We start from the raw sequence: 22,820 nt of genomic DNA, 5'->3' as shown, positions 1-22,820 counted from the left end.
CTCTACTACTACCTACGTTTTTCGTCATCGTTGCTTGACGTACACCTCCTCTCCCTATCGACGTCCCTGCATATCCTTTCGTTTCTTTGTTGTAGCACCCATCTCCATAACCCACGCGACTCCCTCTCCTCTTCAAACTGTGAACTCCCTTCCCTGTCCTAGCTACCTGAGCTCCCCTCTTCGTTGCTTGTTGCCATCTCATCCTCTTCTTTTGAGCTCCATCCCTCGCCCTATCCTCCCTTCCGCAAACCTGCAATCATCGCTCCTTCTCAAGTCCATACGCCGCCTGCCTGCACAAACATTCGATTTCCTCTTTTTTAATTGTTTCATCTTTTGGATATGTGTTAGGGTTATTTCTTTTCCTTCTTTTTTAAAATTTGATTTTTACATTTGTTTTAAACTTTGATTAGGATTCAATTTTATTAACAAATTTGATTTTATTATATATATTCTTTTAGTTTCTTTTCACTTTTTATTTTCTTTTTTGATTTTCTTTTTTGTTTTAATTTTTTATTTTAATTTTCTCATGTGACTTTGGTTTTATTTGTGTTCTAATTTCTTTTTTGACTTTTTTTTTATTTTGATTTTGTTTGATACAAAAACTAAAAAATAAAAAATAAAACATTTTTATGTGACATTGAAATTTCTAAAAGAATTAAATCAAAAGAGGACTTACGCTTTCACATTATATAATTTAAACTTTTTATGTGGCCTATGGCCCATTAAAAATTTAATTTATTAACCCTTTTGACTTTTTTTTACTTTTGTCACATTGAAAAATTTAATTGATCATTTACCACATTAAACTTTCTCATAAAGCTTAGCACATTAAAAATTGCCTAAGGAATAATCAAATTTTTAATCTAAAGTTCATTCTTGGGTTTTTATTTGTGTTTAAGGGTTTTTGGAGTTTAAAACTTTTAAAGGAGAATTGTGGCATTGACATTTTTATTTATCTATAGTCAAACACACTTAAAATCATATCTAAAGATTGACTATAGGAAAATTAACAAATTTTCTTCATCTGGGTCATTAAAGGAAAATCATTTTAATCCTAGGATTGTGAATTGCTTAGCATTTAAATTTCATAGTTCTTCATGGTATTTAAATTTTTCGAAATTTAATTGCTAGAAAATTTTGCATTCTAAGGTTTGGAGCATTTTCTTATGCTTTACATCTAATTGTTCATGATCGTCTTTTTTATCACATCTCTAATTTTCCTCTGAATAGCTTGATTTTGTTCCTTCAAGTGGGTTCATGATTAATTGAGCATCTAAGGAACTGGTCTAAAAATCATTTCTATCTTGTGGTTGTGTCTTATTCATCTCAGTTGATATATATCAATAACTCAGTTAATCAGAGCTTAACTCATTTTCATTAAGTTATTCAGCCTTAAGTCTCTTAGAGCCTGTGTTTCGCAAGTTTTCCTCATCCATTTACCTGTAGGGACTACCCCCCTTGACTCATCTAGGAGAAAGTCTAAACGGAGTGAGTAAGGATTAGAGTCACAGCCCTTACTCTGAGCGTTGTCGCGGTGCCTAGACACTTCATGCGACAACACCAAGCTCTACATTACAAGCAATAAGAAATTGAAGCTATGTTTGATTGTTAGATTTTAAATACCCCACAACTAATTTAATGAATTTTCGGCAATGAAAGAAACTGAAACTGAAGTGTTAATTTTAGGTATGTTCTATGCTTAGAGCAATTTATTTCAATTTTCACAATTAGCTCAATATATTTTCCATATTGGCAATCACATCAGCATTAAAGTAAACTACAGATAGAACATAAACATAAATCGCAGAAGACAAGCCAAGACAAGAGGACACAAGATGTAGCGCTAGCCAAGGACAAACCCCAATGTGGGGAAACCCTTGATCAATTATTCTTATATGTTCTTCAATAGTTCAGCAGAGAGAGAGAGATAGTACGTTTACAACAGAAGTCAGCACTTTGACTCATCTAGATAAGAGCATAGATCATCTCTAAGAAGATGATACATGAGATCAATTGAAAACATGTTGCTTCAACTGATTCTCCAAGGTGACTCCTTCACCTATCGTTGTGCTGCATTTCATCATCATGTTGCACCTCATCGCATTGCACCCATCATCACTATGCTGCATCTCATCACGCTTCATTAATCATAATTGTACCCATCACTGTATTGCATTATGTGCCATTGCTACATCATGTTGTAGTAATGACCTATGCTCTGGCTGCACCTTGCTTGCTTACTGTCCCTAGCATGCTTGTTGTCCTTAGCATGCTTGTTGTTGCATGCTAGTTGTCCCTTGCATGCTAGCTGTAACATTGCATGCTTGGTGTATTCGCTGCTAAGTACCATACAACTGTCCCAATGTTAGTTAGTTATCCCTTGCATGTTGCTCTCCTTCAGAGATAAATGCTCCAACAGTTCCCGATAGTTCTGGTAGTTTCGGCTGTTCCCGACAGTTCCGACAGTTCCCAGCTGTTCCCGGCACTTCCCGAAGTTCCCGCAGTTCCCGGTTGTTCCCAGCGCTTCCCGAAGTCCCGCCAGTTCTGGCAGTTCCCCACAATTCCGGCAGTTCTCGCACTTCCGGCAGTTCCGGCTGTTCCCAGCACTTCCGGTAGTTCTGGCTTCTGCCCCCTAGATTAGGGCAGTGTTATCCCTTAGGATCCCTCCTCCTACTAAAACCCAAAGACAAGTAGAGAGGAAGAGATCCCAAGTGTGTTGAAAATGACTTCAAGGCCACCTCTATTTATACTAAAATGTTAAGCACAAGTGGGGTTTATTTGGCTGCTGGCCGACCTTGACAAATTGTCCCATAACACAAATAAATTCATATCTCCATGAATACTTATCGGAATCGGATGATCATTAGATCAATCCTACACCTCTCGGTGAGAGGGATCCAAGAAAAATACCAACTTCCATTAATAAGATGAACCACATGGATTTTGGCCCTAGTTGCCAATTTTAACATGAAGCCTTCAGATGCATTCACCAAATATACCGAGTATTCTAACTAAACATTCAGAGGAAAATAAAATCTGAAGACACAACCACGTCAAAACACATAACACCATATATTACATAGGAAACCCCAACTGAAGAGAACCTACTAAGTGTGTGTTCTTTATTTCTGCTTCAGCAAATTTTCAAGCTTCAAAAAAATTACAAACAAGGGGGGAAACTTCCCTTTGCCTCAGCAACTCCTGAAATTCACCCAACGCCCAAGAGGACTGCATCTTGGCCTTCTCTAGCTGCATGTTGTACAAAATACACATGGCCCTTTTGCGCTGAGCAAATCGCCTTGGCTGAAGGTGATAGCCTGCTGAAAAAACTAAGGGTTGAATGACCTATTTTCCTTGCTCTCTCTGCATTGGTCTGAGTGTCATAATCGTTGAACACACTCACTAAAAATGTTGAGCGAAACACACACTTCTAATGCACTAAATTGATATCTCCACTAGCTACTTCATCTCCTCTTTATAATTTGACCTGGGCCCCACCTAGCAAACAGAATGGATGAGATTTACTTTAATTGTAAAGCTGAGATCTCTTTATAATTTGACTTAGGAAAAATAAATTTTCCCAAGTCAATACATAGGATATAAATAAGATCTGCAAAAGTGGAATTATGTGGGTCCCTCCACTAGTCTAGGCATCATAGACTAGGCAAAACTCTTGCTCTCTAACTCCATTCGATACTCCCTCTTAGAGAGAAAGGCATTTTGTACTATGCCCAATTTTTCTCTGAAGTAGACAAATCTCCCTCTTGGCAATGCCTTAGTTAGAATATTTGTTGTCTGCTACTCTATAGGCATGTACTGAAGTCTAACTATACCCCTCTAAACACAATCTCTTATATGAAGGTACCAGATCTCAATGTTCTTGTAGAAATCACGAAACGCTGCATTTTCAGAGAGCTTAATGCAATTCTGATTGTCCCAATGTATGACTGTGGGCTCCAACTCCTGACTAAACAACCCAACATGTAGCTTCCTCAACCAGATAGTCTCACAGGGTGCCAGGCTGGCAACCATGTACTCGGCCTCAGTTGAGCTTAGTGCCACTGATCTATGCTTCCAACTAAACCAGGAAACAGTTGTTGACCCAACATTGAAGGTGCAACCTGAAGTGCTCTTCCTATCTATAAAGGTCCCTGCCCAATCTACATCTATGAAGTTTTCGAGCTTCACTCCATCAACCTGCCTATACAACAACCCATAATCTTTTGTGCCCTAGAGATACCTCAACATGTGCTTGGCAACAACCAATGCAGTTTGGTAGGCTCAATTGGTTAACTACGAAGCAAATGTCAGGTCGTGTGTTCAACAAATACATCAACGACCCTATAAGTTGCCAGTAAAGTGTGGCATCAATTCACTCTGCTCTGGTAGCATCCACCTTCCTCTAATTAGTGACTAGAGATGTGGTCATGGGCCTACAACCCTACATGTGGAACCTCCTAAGAATCTCCAGCGTGTACTTGCTCTGTCCCAAGAAAATCTTCCCATCACCCTACCACACCTCCAACCCAAGGAAATAGAACTCTTTTCCAAGGTCTCTCTTACATTCTTGGATCAAGTTGTATTCTCCTGTCAATATCAAGTCCTCTACATACAACACTAGAATGAGCGGGAGGCCTCCAACCACAATGTAGTACTCCACCATGGCATCTCACCACACCTACTGAGAAGTTACCTCTTTTTAGCAAGATGGCTCTGAGTCTAGCTGCTAGCAACTCAGTCATTAGTGCCATGTATCCTGTATCGCTTTGTGGTTGCCTACTTTCTCTAAATGTGGATCTAGGGGCTCCAACTCTCTCCTGAGCCTCCCTGATCAACTGATCTGCCCACTTGGCTCAGCTTCTCCCTGTGTTGGGAGTCACTGGCTGAGGGGTCTCCACTCACTCCTAGTCTTGCGCTTTCACCTCATCTACATGCTACTCGACCTGCCCAACAACTAGTTGACTAAATCTGTGGAGTTGGTTGCGCCTCCTGATTGGGAGCCTGTTGCACCTCCTCCTGTGTTGCAGCTTGCTCAAGCTCCAAGGACTTCTTAAGAGCCCTTTCCTCCTCGAACCTCACATCACACCTCATCACATTCTTCCTGAGCGTTGATACGTACACCCTGTACGCCTTAGACATGTCATTGTAACCTACAAAAATGCCCTTCTTTGTCATGGCCCCAACTTCTTTCGGTTCTCAGAAGGCAGATGGCAATAAACAAGACTGCCAAAAATTGGAAAGTGAGATGCCTCAAGCTTCTTGCTTATGAAAGCCCCCTCTACTGTGACTCTACCTAGCACCATGTGTGGAATCCTATTCTGCTAAAACACTACAGTGTTGCATGCCTCTGCCCAAAGGAACATGGGCAGTCCATGTTCATGCAACATGGCCTTAGTCACTCCAACAATGCTTTGTTTCTTGTGCTCAGCCACCCCATTCTATTGAGGGTTATAAAGTGTGTTGAGCTCCCTCCTGATGCCCTCCTTGGCACATAAGTCCCTGAAAGCATTGGAGATGTACTCCCCACCGTTGTTTGACCTCAGCACCCTAATCTTTTTACCTATATGGTTCTCCACCAAGGCTTTGAATGCAACAAACTTCAAGAAGACTTCATCGTTCTTCTTCAACAAGAAGATCCAAGTCTTTCTCGAGTGGTCATCAATGAAGCTGACATAATATCTGTATCCCATAAGGGATGGAGAGGAAAATGGTCCACAGACATCTGAATGAACCAACTCCGAGATGCTCTTGGCCCTGTTGTCTCTACTGGGGAAGGATGTCTTGGCATACTTGCCAAGTGTGCAACCCTTGCACACGTCATGCTGGTCAACACTGCATTGTGGCAGTCCTGTGGCTATCTCCCTAAGAATCTTTAGCGCTCCATGGTGCAAGTGAGCCATATGCCTACGCCAAAGCTCCCTAAGGTCATGGCCCTGCTCATTGCTTCCTCTGTTGCTCAAGGTTGCGGTTGTCTCACACTGAAGCCTATAAAGGTTCTTCACCCTAACTCCAATCTGCTTGGTTGCTTTGAAGTTGGAAGGCTTGATGAAGGTCTTTCCTCTCTTGAAGATAACCTCACAACCCTTGACTTCTAGGTTTGAGATTGAAACAAGGTTTTTCCTCCAGCCCCAGGATGTAGAGAACATCTCTGAAGTAGAGAGGGTTCCCGGACTCCCTCTCAAACTTGACAATACCCATGCCCTTGGCTAGGTACTTGTCATCATCACCAAGCTCTATATGAAACTGCATTTCTTTCTTGGTCAACTGGCTGAAATACTCCTTGTTCTTGGTCATATGATAGGAAGCTCCACTATCAATATACCAGATGTTGCTAGCCACTAAGCTTTCCATGCAAGCTATGAGTAAGAACTCCCACTCAAAGTGAGAAGAGAACCCGTCCACATCTGTTGATGCTGCTACATGGTCCTTCTTGTACCCCTTCTTCCTATTTGGGCAGTGGGCACTTGGTGGAGTAGTACCCAAACTGATGGCACGAGAAGCACTTTATCCAACTAAGATCCTTCTTCTTTTTCTCACCTTTCTTGCCCTTGGCCTTGCCTACTTTGCTAGCTAGAGCAAAGTTCTCCTCTTCCTTTGTCTTTAGATAAGACTTAGGTTTGGCCTACCTCCGGATCTCCTATTGGACACAGTCACCCCATAGTCGCTCCCAATTCCGAAGCCTTTCTCTGCCACTCACTACATCAATGAAGTTTTCACATGACTTGGAAAAACCCAACAGCACAAAGCTAACAAGGTCTTTGTCCACGACTATCTCCCCAACTCCAGCTAGCTCGTCCCTCATTTGAGTGAACCTGGCAAGGTATGAGACCACAAACTCAAACATCACCATCCTGATGTTTCTAGAATCTAAGTTTTTCCATGAATAAGAGTTTTCTGGCCTCACTCAAACCCTGGTACAACCCTATGATGGCTGCCCACATGGCCTGAGCGATCTTCCTAGACAGGTGAGGTATGATGTGGTTTGTGACTCCCTCAAGGATGATTCTTCTAGCTTTCGCATCTTTCTTGTTGTGGAGGCAGCTGCTGAGGGTCAGCTGGTTGGACCGCTGGACTGTCCACAAACTCCCAAACACCTTGCTCCTCCAGCACTACACCAATCCTCTCCCTCCAAGAACAGAAATTTGAGGCCCAATCCATGCAGTCCTCAAACCTCAACCCCAGATACACCATGCTCCTGTTCAAACTGCTCAGAAAAACACTAACACTGAGCTGTTACAGGAAAACCCTAGCGCTGGTCTGACTGGTAAACTGCACCTTTGCTCCCTTTAAAGTTTAACCTGCTAGTGAGGAAGTAAACACTGCTTCTGGTCTTCAATCAAAGGTTGTGCTCTACTACCATGTTAGATTTTAAATGTTCAGCAACAAATTTAATAAATTTTCAGCAATGAAAGAAACTTAAACTGAAACCTTCAGATGCATTCACCAAATATACTGACTATTCTTACTACACATTCACACCAGAAAATAAAATCTGAAGACACAAGAACATCAAAACACAACACCATAAGTTACCCAGGAAACCCCAACTGGGGAAAACCTACTAAGTGTGAGTTCTTTATTTCTGCTTCAGCAAATTTTCAATCTCTAGAAAAATTACAAACAAGTGGGAAAAGTTTCCTTTGCCTCAGCAACTCCTGAAATTCACCCAACGCCCAAGAGGACTACGCCTTGGCCCTCACGGCCTTCTCTACCTGTGTGTTGTACGGAATACGTACAGCTATTCTGCACTCAGAAACTCGGCCTGGCTAGAGGTGATAGCCTGCTGGAAAAACTGAGAGCTGAATGACCTCTTTTACTTGCTCTCTCTGCGCTGGTCTGAGTTCTCTAATCACTAAACACACTCACTGAAAATGCTGAGTAAAACACACTTCTGATGCACTAAATCAATATCTCCACTAGCTGCTTCATCTCCTCTTTATAATTCATTATTCAACCTGGGCCCCACCGAGCAATCTCAATGGCTGAGATTTACTTTAATTGTAAGGCTGAGATCTCTTTATAATTTGACTTAGGAAAAATATTTTTTTTCTAAGTCAATATATAGGAAATAAATAAAATCTGCAAAAGTGGAAGTCTGTGGGTCCCTCTGCTAGTGGGTCCCTTGCTCTCTAACTCCATTCAACAGTGATATTATGCTTACTCCGAAAGAAATTGGTAGAGATTTGTAGTTTAAGGTATCATCATTAATCCAACCAAAAGTTTGACGTGTAATAAAACAATTGTTGCTATGGAGAAGACAGTGTGAGGGGAAGAAGCAAGCTACATTCAACACTCCTCTTGATAGCCATTTGGGGTCAGCAAGGGTGTAAATCATACTTATATTAATGTTAAATGAATCTATTGACCAACGGGTTCCCAATCACATATTCTATCTCTGACATTCTAGCTGTATGCTTGCATTTTTTCCATATGCTCCTGCAAAAAATAATTGCATGGATGATGCAACCAATCTTCCAACAAGAAATTAGAAAAACAGGGTGCAACTTTCAATTTTGAGGATGACAAAAACATAAATCTTCATTGCAAATGTATATATGGTACCCAAATCAATGGTTTGCACATTTTATCAGTGACGAGTCCAGAAAAACAGTTCAAAATAAAGGTATATTCTCACAATAAATAATAAGGGTATCCAGTATCCTTCAAGCATAAAAATATCCAGAATACGTCAAGCAAAAGCCATAGTATAGAAAAAAAGAGTTCATGTCTTAGAAATTCAAGTCTTAGTCTTAGAAAAATGTGTATCCTTGTTTATTTTAGGACTACAATGCACATTAAGTTGCACAACTTAATTCTCAATAATGACAGAAGCAAAATCTAAGGTGGTTTCACATTTTACCTTTGTACCAAGGTCTGTAAGGGCTATAGCCATGTTATTCTTAGCAATTTCAAAATTTGGAGATACAGCCAAACACCTGGCAAGGACATATTTGTGAGAGATCAAAAACATATCGTTCAACATTTACATAGAAAGTGCAATTCTTTAGAAAGATTACTACCTCTCATAACACGCAATGGCTGCATCCAAATCTCCACGGTTCTTATATATCACACCCATGTTGCAATATGCTTCAGCATACATAGGCCTTTGCAATGCAGCTTTTTCATAGCAATTAAGTGCCATATCATATTGCATCATTTCCGAATAAACCACCCCCAAATTATAATAAGCAGGCTGCATTTCAAAACATATTAGAATGCAGATTACTAGTCTCAAAATTGTATAGAAGAAAACAACTGATACATCCTCAAATTCAAAGAAATTTTTTACTTACAGCATAGCGGCTATCTGCTTTTAGAGCTTCATAGTACTTCTGAATTCCTTCATGGACATTTCCTGCAAGTTTCAAACTGGTCCCAAGATCTGTCAAGACAATTGCCAAGTACTCCGCAGCAAGCTTGTATGTAGGATCCACTACAAGAGCCTTCTGATATGCCTGATACCAACAAATGAATTTTGTGCAAATCCAAGATCAGCCATACAGACCTTGTGCAAACAAAGAACAAGATATGGCATGTACTCAATTTTTGAAATTGTAATAAGACTATACTCTTTTTTTGACACTGATTGTGAATTTACATATAGATATGTGATTCTATGTGTGTATCTATATGTGCATGTTTGTAAATTGTAAGTATGTTTGAACTTTGAACTGCATTGGTGATCAAAGAGGAACCTATAAGGTTTTGTAAAGTGGCTATTTCTGCTTTTGGAATTCTTTTATCTTCAAGCTATATAACAATAGGCAAATACTCCACATAGAAACTAGAAAGCGACAAACAGATTTGTAGCAAAAGGCAATCATCTAAAAAAACTACTGTGAATCATAAAAACCAAGATGATCAAGTTTAAAATGTGCTCTGTAGGACCCTATATTTTAGGCAGATAAAGAATTTTCATATTCATATACCAGGCAGTATACCACTGAATAAATAAATTTAGTTCTGATCAGCTGCAATTAATAGAAGCTGAATTGAAAGTAAAAAGTTGATAATCTGAAACATCAGCATTCAATAAAATATCTACCCGATTAACATCATAAAATTTAACCCATCTCACTGGCCTAACATCTTCTCCTGGAATGCTTTAATGAGAATCACCTAAATAAAGAACTTGAAAAATGACTCATAATTCAGAAGAATACATTGTATAAATGCAATTTGCACATGCAAGAAAATAAATAACGGAAAAAAGATAAATTAGAAATGAGGGAAGCAAAAGTAGAAAAATGAAACTAGAACAAAGACAAAAATAAGAACTCAATGCAAAAAAAAAAAAAAAACAGGTTACAAAGATATTAGAAAATGAGGTAGAATTGAAATGATTGAATTTATATTTTTAATATCCAGAACCAACATAAAAGGACAAATTTATCAACCACACGCCATTGTGGGTAGTAATCCTGTGTGGAAAGGAGCACCCATTTCATGAAGCTTTTCATACTGCAAGACAAGAATTGAATAGGGTCTAGAACACCCTAAGACTTGCATGCCGGGTGATCCCCACACCATGGAACATCCTTGGATAGAATTTGACTATCTTGCAAATGCACTAGCATGGTCCATGGCTTCATTAAAAGGGCCTTTTGGCACATACTTAATCAAAAAGAGTCAAGTTAGCCTCAATGCCTGGCATAGATCATTAAATAAGCACTTCAATCATTAAATAGTATTTGATATTTAGGCACAAATCCGAAGTGCTTAATAATAGTTAGTAGACATGTGAGTACATTTAATTAGACACTATTTATTCAGATCCCAGTTGGATAAGTTTCGTGTTTTGACAAGGAAATCTCCTCTGAGTAGATATGTATTTCAGTTGACATTCTCAATGGCATCAAATTAAAGGGGTCCAATAAGGCCACCTTATATCCTTGTACAAGCAAGTAGAGATCTCTTCTGCATTTCACGAACAAGTTTGCAGTTCAAAGATATTTTCCTCTTCGCTTGTGTTCATCTCAGACCTGACTCACAATATATCCCTATGAAGAATCCATTAATAGCTGCTTCAACTCTATGCTACATGAAAATGACAGCACTTTGCAATAAAAGTACACCACAACTAGCCACATATGAAATGGCCATAGCTTTCTCTTACAACATTCCAATGTGATCTAGTAAGATTTGCATGAAATGATATGATGACAAAAATGTAATGAGCATGTAAGCTAACAATAGGATTGTCATTTAATAACCACCTTAGCTCATTAATTAGAAACATGATAAAACCCCAAAGTTAGTTATCCATTGCTTTGTCTATTATATATGCTTGATAGTATGATTTACAATTATAGTGGTCAGTGTATTACCAATTGAAGATATACCAGACAATTAAGCAATTAGTTAGAATGTTGCAAGTAAATACAGCTTGAGTGGGCCTAATGGTTAAGAGTATGTGTTCCCTTTTAAGAGGTCACAGGTTCAAAACCAGAGGGGGATAGAGTATGTATGCCTTCGTAGATTTAGCTGTCAAATCGCTGCGCAGAGTTGGGTACTTTATCCCACAAACAAGGGGGTCTCATACACCAATTTGGTGTCTGGCTAGGCCGTGACCTTAAAAATTCGATAATAATAATTGTATATGGCAGTTATGTACAATAAGAATGACTCAAAAGACATTTGATATGAAATTGAATTTGACATGCTTTGTTAATTGTGAATTTGAATAGGCATATTGTTTAGAAAAATGTGGATTTTGTTTGACAACTGATACTAATTTCATCCCTGCATCTCATACACTTAATGCATCTTAGTACAGATGAAGTTGGGGTTTCAACTTTTCAAGGGTATACACCGGTTCTATTGCTCTTTCCAAATTTGAATATTGTTAGACATTTAGAATAAGAGATTCAACAGGAAAAAAAAGCTGGAAAAATTCTATTAGCTACGCTGGCTGCTAGTTTTAGTGTTTTTACTAATTCATGTGTAGATGAGAGGTTAGAAGCAATGTTGCAGTTATTGTTATTGGGATATTATCGGCAAGGGAAAAAATCGGGAAAAATTCGTAAAAATCGGGAAATAATCGGGAAAAAATCGTAAAATACAAAAATATTCAATTTTTTTAATATCTAAAGCATCTACAACATAAAATAAATAAATTGACACATAAATATGATAAAATAACTAATATATAAGATGTGTAATATCATTTCTAGTGCTACATCACACATAACAGTGAATCATGTCCTGAATAGTAAGTCCTGGCTCCTGAGTCCCAACTCAGCCTCGAAATATCAACAAAAAATATAATAATGTATCTCATGTCATGAGTCATAATGTCATATACAATAAAATGAACCAAATAACTAAAGTCTAATAGACTAATACTATTGATTTCCTCTGCCCCTCTTGCAAGAAAATGCAATAGCTTTCCCTTTCCCTCTAGATGGAGATGTCAGTGGAGTTGGCAGTGGACTCTATTGTGCTCTAGAAGCTGAAGAACTAGGAGCTATAGGAGGTAGACCACGTCCTCTACTGGTGGCAGGGGTAGCCCGGGTAGGTGGTGTCACCTCCTTCTCCTCTTCCTCCTCCCCCTCCTCCCCCTTCCACTACCTCCTGCTCTAACCAATCATTGGCAAACTCCATGAGAGGCCTCTCGGCCTCAACCCTCCATGCGACAGTGGTGTCAATCGCATCCAATGAGATGGCCTCCATATCAGGTATCCTCTCAAGTTGCCTCACCCACAATCGAAGATTGTAGTAGACGTAGACCATGTCATTAAGTCGTTGGGACTCCAACCTGTACAAAGATCATGAAATAATAATTATAAAAAAAAATATTATTTAATGAATTCAAAAAATTAATTGGAAATTTGCAATATTTTAAGTTTTAAGTTTAATATGTTGCGCTTCTTGTTGTGTATTTTTTCAAATACACTCCAGTTGCGCTCGCAACCTGAGAAGCTACATGTTTGGCCAAGGATTCAAATGGCAAGCTTTTGTAGAAGGGGTACCCTGGCACCATACATTCTCCACTATGCATCTACAACAAAATTACAATGGAATTTGAAACAAACTAAAAAATACATGGCATTTTAGTCGTCCTATCAATCACAGCCATCTCAAAGCCAAATGTGCCACCTGCCATCCTGTATGTCTCCATTTCTTTGGAGATTTTTGCACTTTTTGTTGGAGATCGCACCATCCTCTGAACACAGGTTAAGAATCCATCCATGATTTCAGCATCAAATATGAACCCACATGGATAAGAAAATGTGAGGTTCAGGTAGATCCCTGCAGCATGAATGGGACGATGGAGTGTGTTGTTCCATCATTCATCAATCACTTCCCATAGGAGGAGTTGTTTCCGAAACACCTCATCTCCCTTATCATCATAGTAGGCCCGAATGGATTCTTTGGCCCTGTCCATGGCCTCATACAAATAGCCCATCGCGGGCTTCTCACCATCAACTAATCGAAGAACCTTTACCAAAGGGTCAGTGACAGTGCACACCTCCTGCACTCCCGCCCAGAAGTCTTCCTGGTATGAAACTAATCTGCATATGGCCTCTCCCTCCGGTTTGCAGCTCATTGTCAAAGCATGCCACTCCTCTGAAAGAAACATTCTCTTCACATCCCACATAGAATTCAAGAGGGATTGAAGAGATATGAAACTAGTGGCAAACCGTGTAATGGCGGGGCGCACCAACTCCTTGTTGTTGGTGAATTTTCTCATCAAGCTAAGCACAGATGTATGATTATATATAGATTTTATAATGTTTTTTTATGAGTCAACAATATCTTTGACAAAGAAAATTTTTCTTATGTCTTCCAACATCAAATCAATACAATGTGTAGCACAAGATGTCCAAAATAAAGTAGGATGCCTCTCCATAAACATCTTGCCAGCAGCAACATAATTTGCAGCATTGTCCGTGACTCCGTTATGACTTGGACAACATGTTCTGCACCCACCTCCAAAATAAACACATCCAACAAATCACATAAAGTTTTTGCATCTTTGATGTGAGGATGCGTCAATAGATTTCATAAACATTGTCCGCTTGGAACAACTAACCAAGAAGTTTATAAGGGTTCTCCCCTTTTGGTCGGTCCAACCATCTGACATCACAGTGCATCCTATTTGTGCCCATGATGCCCTAAACTCCTCCAATCTTTTGGTGCAGTGAACCTTTTCATTTTGAAGAATTCGGCCTCTAAAGTCATCGTAAGAAGGGATTTTGTACCTTGGGCCCGCAGTTGCAATAGCATCAACAGCAGGCTGGAAAAATGGATTATTCCTTGCAACGCTGAAAGGAATATCACTCCAAAGGAGAAATTTGGCCAACAACTTGTCAGCTTGTTCTTTCTCAGTTTTTTTAAGCATTGATGTGATAGATGGTTATGAACCAGGTGTGGCTCTAGGAACAAAAAATGATGAAGTAGCTACCAGGTTGGTTGTAGATATTGATGCTGAAGTAGAACCAGTGCCACTTCCTTGTTCACCTGAGCCTAACACCCTCTTTGCTAGTTGCTTCTTCGTTTCTTCTTTGGCCTCTTTCTCGTGCTCTAATTCTTCCAATGATCTCATGGCTCTTCGGATGATTTCTGGATTTATATTTTTGCAAGGCCCTACATCAAATCCAAGGATTTGTGCAAGGTGATACTTCAATCTATAAACCCCCCCGACATATGATGCCCACACAACTTGCAACTCAAGTTTATTCTATCAAACCCTCCATCAAGTTCACCAAATTCCCACAGAGGGTCCAATTTCCTTGGCATGTTTGTAACTTGGTTGAACTCATGACTCTTGAGTTTTAAATTTGTAAGATGAAGTTTGAACTTTGAACTTTGAACTTTGAAGTTGAATGGTGAACCTATGGTAAAATAAAGATTGCAAATTACAAAAATTTAAAAAAATTACATACATGAGTAACATGACAAAACACATTGAATTTTTGACAATTTAACAAACAAAAACACCATCAAATCAACTCAAAAATACTTGATAAACAATGGGTTATCCAAACCCAACCAAAAACAAAATAAAAAAACCAAAACAAAAAACATAAATTTGGTGCCCATACCGGTTTGCCGGAGAAAATTGATCTCCTCCTCAGCGCTCAATCCACTAGGGTTTTTGAGTCGTTTTTCTCCTCCAATCAGCTCCCAATCGACCAAGGTTTTTCTCTTAGGTCACTCCCAATCCAACGTCGTCGTTGTCTAGCCAAATGAATCTAAAAAAAATGGTTTTTTGGTGTTATAAACCCTCTATCTGCCGGCCCAGTGATAACAACACTATCGAATCGTGATTTTTTCCCAAAAATATATATATATATATACACGTTTAAAAATCGGGCGATAATATCGTTAAATTATAAAATCGCGATAATCCGATAAAATCGTGATTTTCGCAGCACTGGTTAGAAGAACTGAACTTACAATATCATAAGGAATTTCAATTTAGCATCTACATTACACATTCCATGTCATGCACCTAGATTTATTTAGATGAATGTTCAGAAGTAGTAAGGTTGATATGTTGTAAATGTGTTGTTATAGGGACCTAAACAATTTTGAAGAATGTTAATGGTACTTTGATTATGTCTAAATAAGCCTCAACTTTCTCTTTGTTGCATGTTATCTTCTTAATTAAGTTTACACACCGTTACATTTAACATCAAATATCCAAATCAGATAAACATCTTAAAAGGAGAGATAGCTCTAGATGTATAGTATCCCTATCATAGGCTATATTATGCCCATTCTTATTTTGCAGACATGGAATGGATAATTCAAAATCTCTACACATTACTCAAGATAAAAAGAATGGTATATATGGATGGCAAACGGATATGTTTCCTTCCATCCATGACATTTATGTCACTAGCATAGATCCATCTTAACCCAGATCCATTAAGCAAACTAGCTGCTTAAAAGATCCATGGTTGACATGGTTCTTTGATAGCTTTATTTATTAATTTATTTACTTTGGTCATTTCTTTCTTTCTTTTGAGATATTACGTGTTGGATGTTATTTTTTTTAATTAGCATTACCCACATATATCATACAGACATGGAGGTTCATCCACCCTGCATTGCAAGACCAATTCACTTCTCTCAATGCACTAATATAATTTTTTAATATAGTCAAAACTTTTATTACATTAAAAAACATCCTACATCTTTGGCTTGTGACATTTGACCAACATAGACAATAACACCCATTATCTTGGTATGCACTCCATCAAAGACATCACCCATTGGCCACACTATAAGCAGCTTGTTAACTCCACCCAGCTCTCACTTGCCTATAAGTTTCACAAATAACTCTATAAGCATGAATCTACAACTTGTAAACGAAGCCATCCAATATCCTCAACAAGCTCACTGATCCACTTGCTACTGCCACTACTTTGCATTGCATCCCCCCAATTCATCTTAATCATGCATTCTCAATACCTAACTTGCTTGAATGCAGCCCCCCCTCTCCCCCCCGCTAAAGCATAAACATCATCCAACCCTCTACAAACATGATCTGTATCTAGAAGAAATCCAGTATCCCATGCTAGTCATTATTGAGGCTCTAATAAAGGGTCACGTACTTTTCTCAAGCCAAGATACAGAATCCCAATCACAATTTCACCTACTGCCCAAGAGGAACACCCTTCCCTAGTTGCAGAAACTAGTGCAACATAGATTTTAATATATTCCGATACATATTGATTCAAAAAAAACAAGCAAAATGTCAAATTAGTTGCAAAATATATGAAAACATAGATTTTTGTAGTAGATTAACTATAATCATTCAAGCATCAACCATTTAGTAGCTGAAACTTATAACATTGTCATCAAATGATCAAATATACCATCAACCTTCAACTTTTAACACACAACATTTGTCATCGATAAAATGTAACAAATAACATCTACCATGAAATTAAATAGGGTATTGTTCCCAAGGGATCGTAACATACAGTGTTGTCATTAAATATTTACAAAGTGGGTCATAATAAAAAATAATAATTCTAAGTTCTAGAATTAAAATTCTAAACTAAAAAAGACACATTTCTTTACTATCTACTAAGCCTTCCTCTTGCAATGAGCAACTTCTAATTTATTTTCCCATTGTCTAATGACAACAAAAGTAGGTGGAATTGGTCATGCAACCCTAGGATGAGCACAACATGCTACCGACCCGCAACAAACAGTGAAGGTTGTGAAGCCAAAGAAGAGACTTTTCAAATCCTACTAGCATCGACAACGATAGTAGAGGGGGATTTATACACATAGAGGAACTTCTGTATAGGTTCAATGTGACATGCAAGAAGTACTTTGAGATATTTTCAAAAAGTAATTCTATTTTGTAATTCACTGAAGTAGATAAAATAGAAGTCTCATATTTAGCAGTGGAATCTAAATTGGTATCTCAAGTGTGACTTAGATTAGGAAAAATCTTAAAAATAGATTCTCCACTAAAAGTACCAGCATAGATCCATCTTAACCACGGATCTAACATGAGCCGAGAGGGAACAAATTTCTTCACATGCAAACTTATTTTAGAGTGCAAAAAACAATGTGTAATTTTTTTATTGTTGAAATTGTATTTTTGAATGTTATAGAGATTACATAACGTGTGCATTGAGTCATTTTACCAGTGCACATTAAACTGGTTTTTTTGTCATTAATATATTTCAAGTATAAGTCAATATTAATTCATATTAAAATATTTTATTCGTAACCACAAAGGATATTTTATTCTATACAATATTAAAATATGTTTTTTTAAGATTTATTCTCTATATATAAAGATATATGAAGTTGATATCACGTGTTAAACTATTTTTGAAAAGTACAAGTTTTAAAAATCTTATACATATATACTTAGAATTATTTTACATGAAATTATATTAGTTCATATGAACAACTAATTAAATATGCATAGCATAGCCGACATTGTTTTTCTATTTTGAGAATATTTTATTATTATTTTAAGACGGACAGACATACTTACACATCGCCTTCACACTGGGCTGTAGAATGAGCCTCTCGGCTCAATAAAGACAGGGCAAGGTAGACCTTTGATCACACATGAGCATTTCAGCAAGTTAAGCGACATAGAGGGAGAGAGTGCAAGTAGCCAGGAAAGAAGTGTTTCCAAGTACCACGCAGTTCTATACAACATATGATAAAATTCCATACAGTACTGTATGGATCTATACAATTGTACCAATCTGAAAATGTTTGTATGGTTTATATGGACATACTGTAGATCCATACAACAAACGATTCGCTTAGTTCAAGGTATTTTTGGAATCCATACAGTGTTGTTTTTTGGGCAGCATGTGTAAGTTTTTTGAAGGAATGAAAAGCTAATTTGAAAAAGTAATTACCTATTGTGTGAAATTAATTTTTATGCTTTCGCTTTTTAATTTATAGATATAGTGTGATTGATGCTATGATCTGAAATTCAATTTCAACATTAATTAAATTCAGCAATCTACATGTTTGATTGAGATCATGCAGGCATTACCCACATAGGGCTTGAAATTTTCAAATGGTATGAAATCAGCTTATCTAATTGAGATTCTCAAGGATTTGTAGTGGTAAATTGACAGCTAGAAAGGATCAGCAGCTAAAGGGTTTCAAAGTTCTTTTGTATTGATTTGGGATTTTGTGCAATAGATCTTAGAGATGGCAATAGCAAACCTCCACTTTGAGGACACATTGGATGATGCCTCAAATTTCCTAGCATAAAATGTGAGGGTTACACTCTTACTAAAAGATAATGATCTTTGGAATATTGTCAAGGACATTATGACTTTGCCTACAGATCTGCAGGACTTGGCAATTCAAAACAAAAAGGAAGGGAAGGCCAACCAGATGATCTTGGATGACATAAAAGGCGATCTAATCTCTCATGCATCAAGAAGAAGATGGCAAAGGAGATGTTTGATGCCTTGGTTGATCTTTTCCAAAGTCAGAACATAAACAGGAAGATGATATTGTGGAACCAAATCAGATCAATAGAAATGACTAGATCAAACACAATCACCAATTACCTTACGAAGATCACACATATTTGTGATCTGTTTGAGCAGATGGGGAGAAGGTTGTAGATGAAAAGGTAGTGAACATGGCACCAAACTGTTTCCCAGCTTCATGGGAACCATTTATCAAAGTTTTTGTACTCAACAAAACCTTCCTAACCTTGAGAGGCATTGGGATGAGTGTATCCAGAAGGAGACTTGAATGGAGTTAAAGGTTAGTAGGATGACTGGTGATGAGAAACTTGCTCCATTTGGGCAATCAAATAAAGGCATAGGTGAAGGACCCAACAAGGTTAAGGGAAAGAGTAAGGAGTCAACTCCATACCAAGGAAAACACTTTAGTAAAATCAAGTGTTTCATTTGTCATAAGCATGGTTATTATACATCACAAAGTCCAAAGAGGAGGAAGGGTAAAGGGAAACAGCAATAGAAGTAGGTAGCAATGTCTACAGAAACTCAGATGAACAAGTTTGCTGCCAATTTTGAGAACGATTTATCGATGGTATTTCACCTTCTACCAGTGCAATTCCAAGGGATGCACGGTATGTGGGCAGTGGGGCATCTCAACCTATGAAATGAGCGCGGCAATTGATTTCTAGTCTGAAGAAGCAGGACTCAGGGGTACAAGGTAAGCTTGGTAATGATGCTAAGTACCTAGTAGCAAGAGTTGGTAATATTTCCTTTCAACTCAAGTAATTCTTTCGATTTTGATGATGTCTTGTATGTTCCATGTCTCAAGAAGAATTTGCTTTTAGTTTGGGTCATGGAGAACAAGGGCTTTGTGGTGGAGTTCAAGAACCAGCAGGTCCTCATTAGGTTGAAGGATTGTAGCCTAGATACATCTAAGGTAATTCAGGATAAAGAAGGAAATTTGTGCAACGGTAAATTTGTTTGAGCTTTGGTGCATAACAGCGATAGGTTGTGACAATTGTGGCAAAAGAGGATGGGACATCTACATCACAAGGCATTGCCTATTTTTTATTGAGATAGTCACAAGTCTTCCAGAGTTTAGTATTGAGAAGCATTGTGTATGCAGAGGGTGCAGGCTTGGCAAGCATGCCAGTAATGTTTTCCCAAGCAACAAGCATAGCTCTAAGGGGATTCTAGACCTAGTATATTCAGATGTTTGTGGACCAATGTCAATAACATCAATAATAGGAAATGTATTCTGTTTCCTTTATTGATGAATTTTCTTGCAAGACCGGTTCTAATTCTTAAAGACCAAGGATAAGGTCTTCAGCAGGTTTCAAGAGTTCAAAGCTCTAGATGATAACCAGCCAAGGAAGACGATCAAAGTCTTGAGATCAGAGAATGGGGGAGAGTATACTCCAAAGATTTCAAGGGTTTTGCAAGGAGGCAAGAATCAAGAGGGAGCTAACAATTCCATACAAGCTGCAGTAGAATGGGGATTGCAAAATGGAAGAATCAATCCATCATAGGAGTTGTTATGGCCATGACACATAACCAAGACTTACTAATGTTTCTTTGGGCAAGGGCATGCAACACAACAGTTTACATCCAGAATCACTATCCTCACAATATCATGGAGGACAAAACACCAAAGGAAGCATTCACTAGTGGCAGGCCAAAGGTGAGTCATTTCTGCATCTTTGGTTGTCCAATCTAGGGTTGCGGGTGAGCCCCCCTTCCCCCAATCGAATCACTCCCGAAGCGCGCTCCAAGCCGGAGCGACCTGGGAGCACGCTCCCGCTTTAACCAACAAACCAAAAAAAAAAAATTCGCTCCCTAGTTTTTCCACAAATTTTTCGTCACCAAGATGTTCCAAAGGCAATTTTTTTCAAAGAAACAAGAGTTTTTTAGTAGAGCAGCCTAACATTCAAGCTTATGTCCCTAGTATTGATGGCACTCGTATTTAATCAAGAGCACCAAGCCCTCTATGTACATTGATGTTAGTGACATTAATTGTCGAACTCCTCTATCATGACCCTACTAAAATTGTACCCATCAACTTAAAAAAATCTTGACTTGACATGCCACATTTTTTCTATCTTATGTTAATTGCTTAGAGGGTGATATCAATGACAAAGATCCCAAGATAGGCAATGATTTTGATGATATGTAGCTATTTGTTTTAGCATGATTTTTTTGGATGCTAGAGGCCATCTAGAGCCTATTTGTTGATGTATTTTCGGTTCAAACATGGATTGCACTCGATGCAATTTTGGTTATGTGCGCCCTTACATGTTATATAAATGAGAACTTGTAACTTGAAGACTTGGTTGATGAAAATTATAACTTCTAGATGATTGATGTTATATGGTTTAATCCATGTTTTTATGCTTTTTATATCTAATTCATCATTCTACATGCTTTTGTTGACATATATGCATCAAAATATATAAAAATATATATTATATAAAAATTCACTCCCGACCCAGGAGCTTTTGAAAATGTCGCTCCCTGCTCCCGCTCCCAAGTAACCTTGGTCCAATCTATATATGTGTACTAATGGAGAAGAGGACCATTTTGGAGAACTCCAACATAAAAGGCTTATTTCTGAGTTACAATGAGACTTCAAAGGCTTACAAGGTCTATATCAAGGTCACTTGGGAGCAGGAGCGGGGAGCGACATTTTCAAAAGCTCCTAGTTTGGGAGAGAATGGGGAGCGAATTTTTATATAATATATATTTTTATATATTTTAATGCATATATGTCAACAAAAGCATGTAGAATGATGAATTAGCTATAAAAGAACATAAAAACAAGGATTGAATCATATAACATCAATCATCTAGAAGTTATAATCCTCATCAACCACATCCACAAGTTAGTAACATACAATATATTGAGTCTCATGATTCATCAATCTTAAAGTTTCAAGCTTTCAAAATTCGATATATAACATTTATCATCATCGATCACTAAAGTTGTAACTTGTACTTGTAACCATTACCATTACCAAGTAACCAAACAATAATAAAGAATATCTAACATGACATGAAATGTTTCAACTTTCAACTTTCGTGAAGCGTCATATTCATAAATCATTACCAATGAGTTATAATTGCCAACTTCAAACTTCAAACTTAAATTATCATATATTGTTTACAAAATATATCATAATAACTATGAAAGAGTCAACAGTTATAAAAACTACTAGAAACTAGAAAAGACAAGTAAATCTATTATCTATTGCTAATGCTTGGGCCTCTCGTCGCTACGAGAAATGTCTAATTTCTAAGAAAGCATGTAAAATGATGAATTAGTTATAAAAAGCATAAAAACATGGGTTAAACCATATAGCATCAATCATCTAGTAGCTACAATCTTCGCCAACCACAAGTCCACAAGTTACAAGTTTTGATTTATATAGCTTGTAAGGGTGCACATAACCAAAATAGCATCGAGTGCAATCCGTCTCTGAACTGAAAATACATTAACAAACAGGCTTTAGATGGCCTCTATCATCCAAAAAAATCATGCTACATCAAGGTACAAAGAGGGATTTGTGCTCTTGACGAGTTCCATATCTTAGTACATGACAAAATCGAATGGAAACATTACAATCACCCAAATCCTGAAATCCTGAAAAACAGATAAGTCTGCTGGATTTTGAGTGAGATCTAAAATTCTACTTTCTCCATATGAAATCCAACGAGGTCGGAACCACTCTCAAACATCCTGAGTCATTTCATGGAAATGTTAAAAATTTAAGTAAAAGGACGAAAATGAAAGATAAAGGAGAATGTAATTTTTACCATGAAATGCATATCAATACTAAGGCCACAGGCCCGATCATTAGGCTGCCCCACTCAATAATTCTTGTTTCTTTGAAAAAATTGTGT

The 22,820-nt window shown here is 37.9% G+C and overlaps 1 protein-coding gene across 1 annotated transcript in view; it reads right to left on the bottom strand.

The window, feature by feature from the left end:
• The window catches only part of SPY (Tetratricopeptide repeat (TPR)-like superfamily protein), a 310,171-nt gene that overhangs the window by 266,851 nt on the left and 20,500 nt on the right, over positions 1-22,820 (bottom strand). The window contains exons 3-5 of the mRNA XM_089384094.1: positions 9,297-9,458; positions 9,021-9,196; positions 8,861-8,936 (exon numbers count right to left, since the gene is read on the bottom strand). Of these exons, the coding sequence (XP_089240220.1) occupies positions 8,861-8,936; positions 9,021-9,196; positions 9,297-9,458 (414 nt within the window). The remainder of the gene's footprint in view (positions 1-8,860; positions 8,937-9,020; positions 9,197-9,296; positions 9,459-22,820) is intronic.

The sequence above is a fragment of the Pinus tabuliformis genome, chromosome Q (genome assembly GCF_031772625.1).
Source record: "Pinus tabuliformis cultivar Carrire ecotype Pingquan chromosome Q, CPIR1, whole genome shotgun sequence".
Taxonomy (NCBI): Eukaryota; Viridiplantae; Streptophyta; class Pinopsida; order Pinales; family Pinaceae; genus Pinus; species Pinus tabuliformis.
Note: the sequence above shows the minus strand (reverse complement) of the source record. Positions and strands in the feature narration are given on the sequence as shown.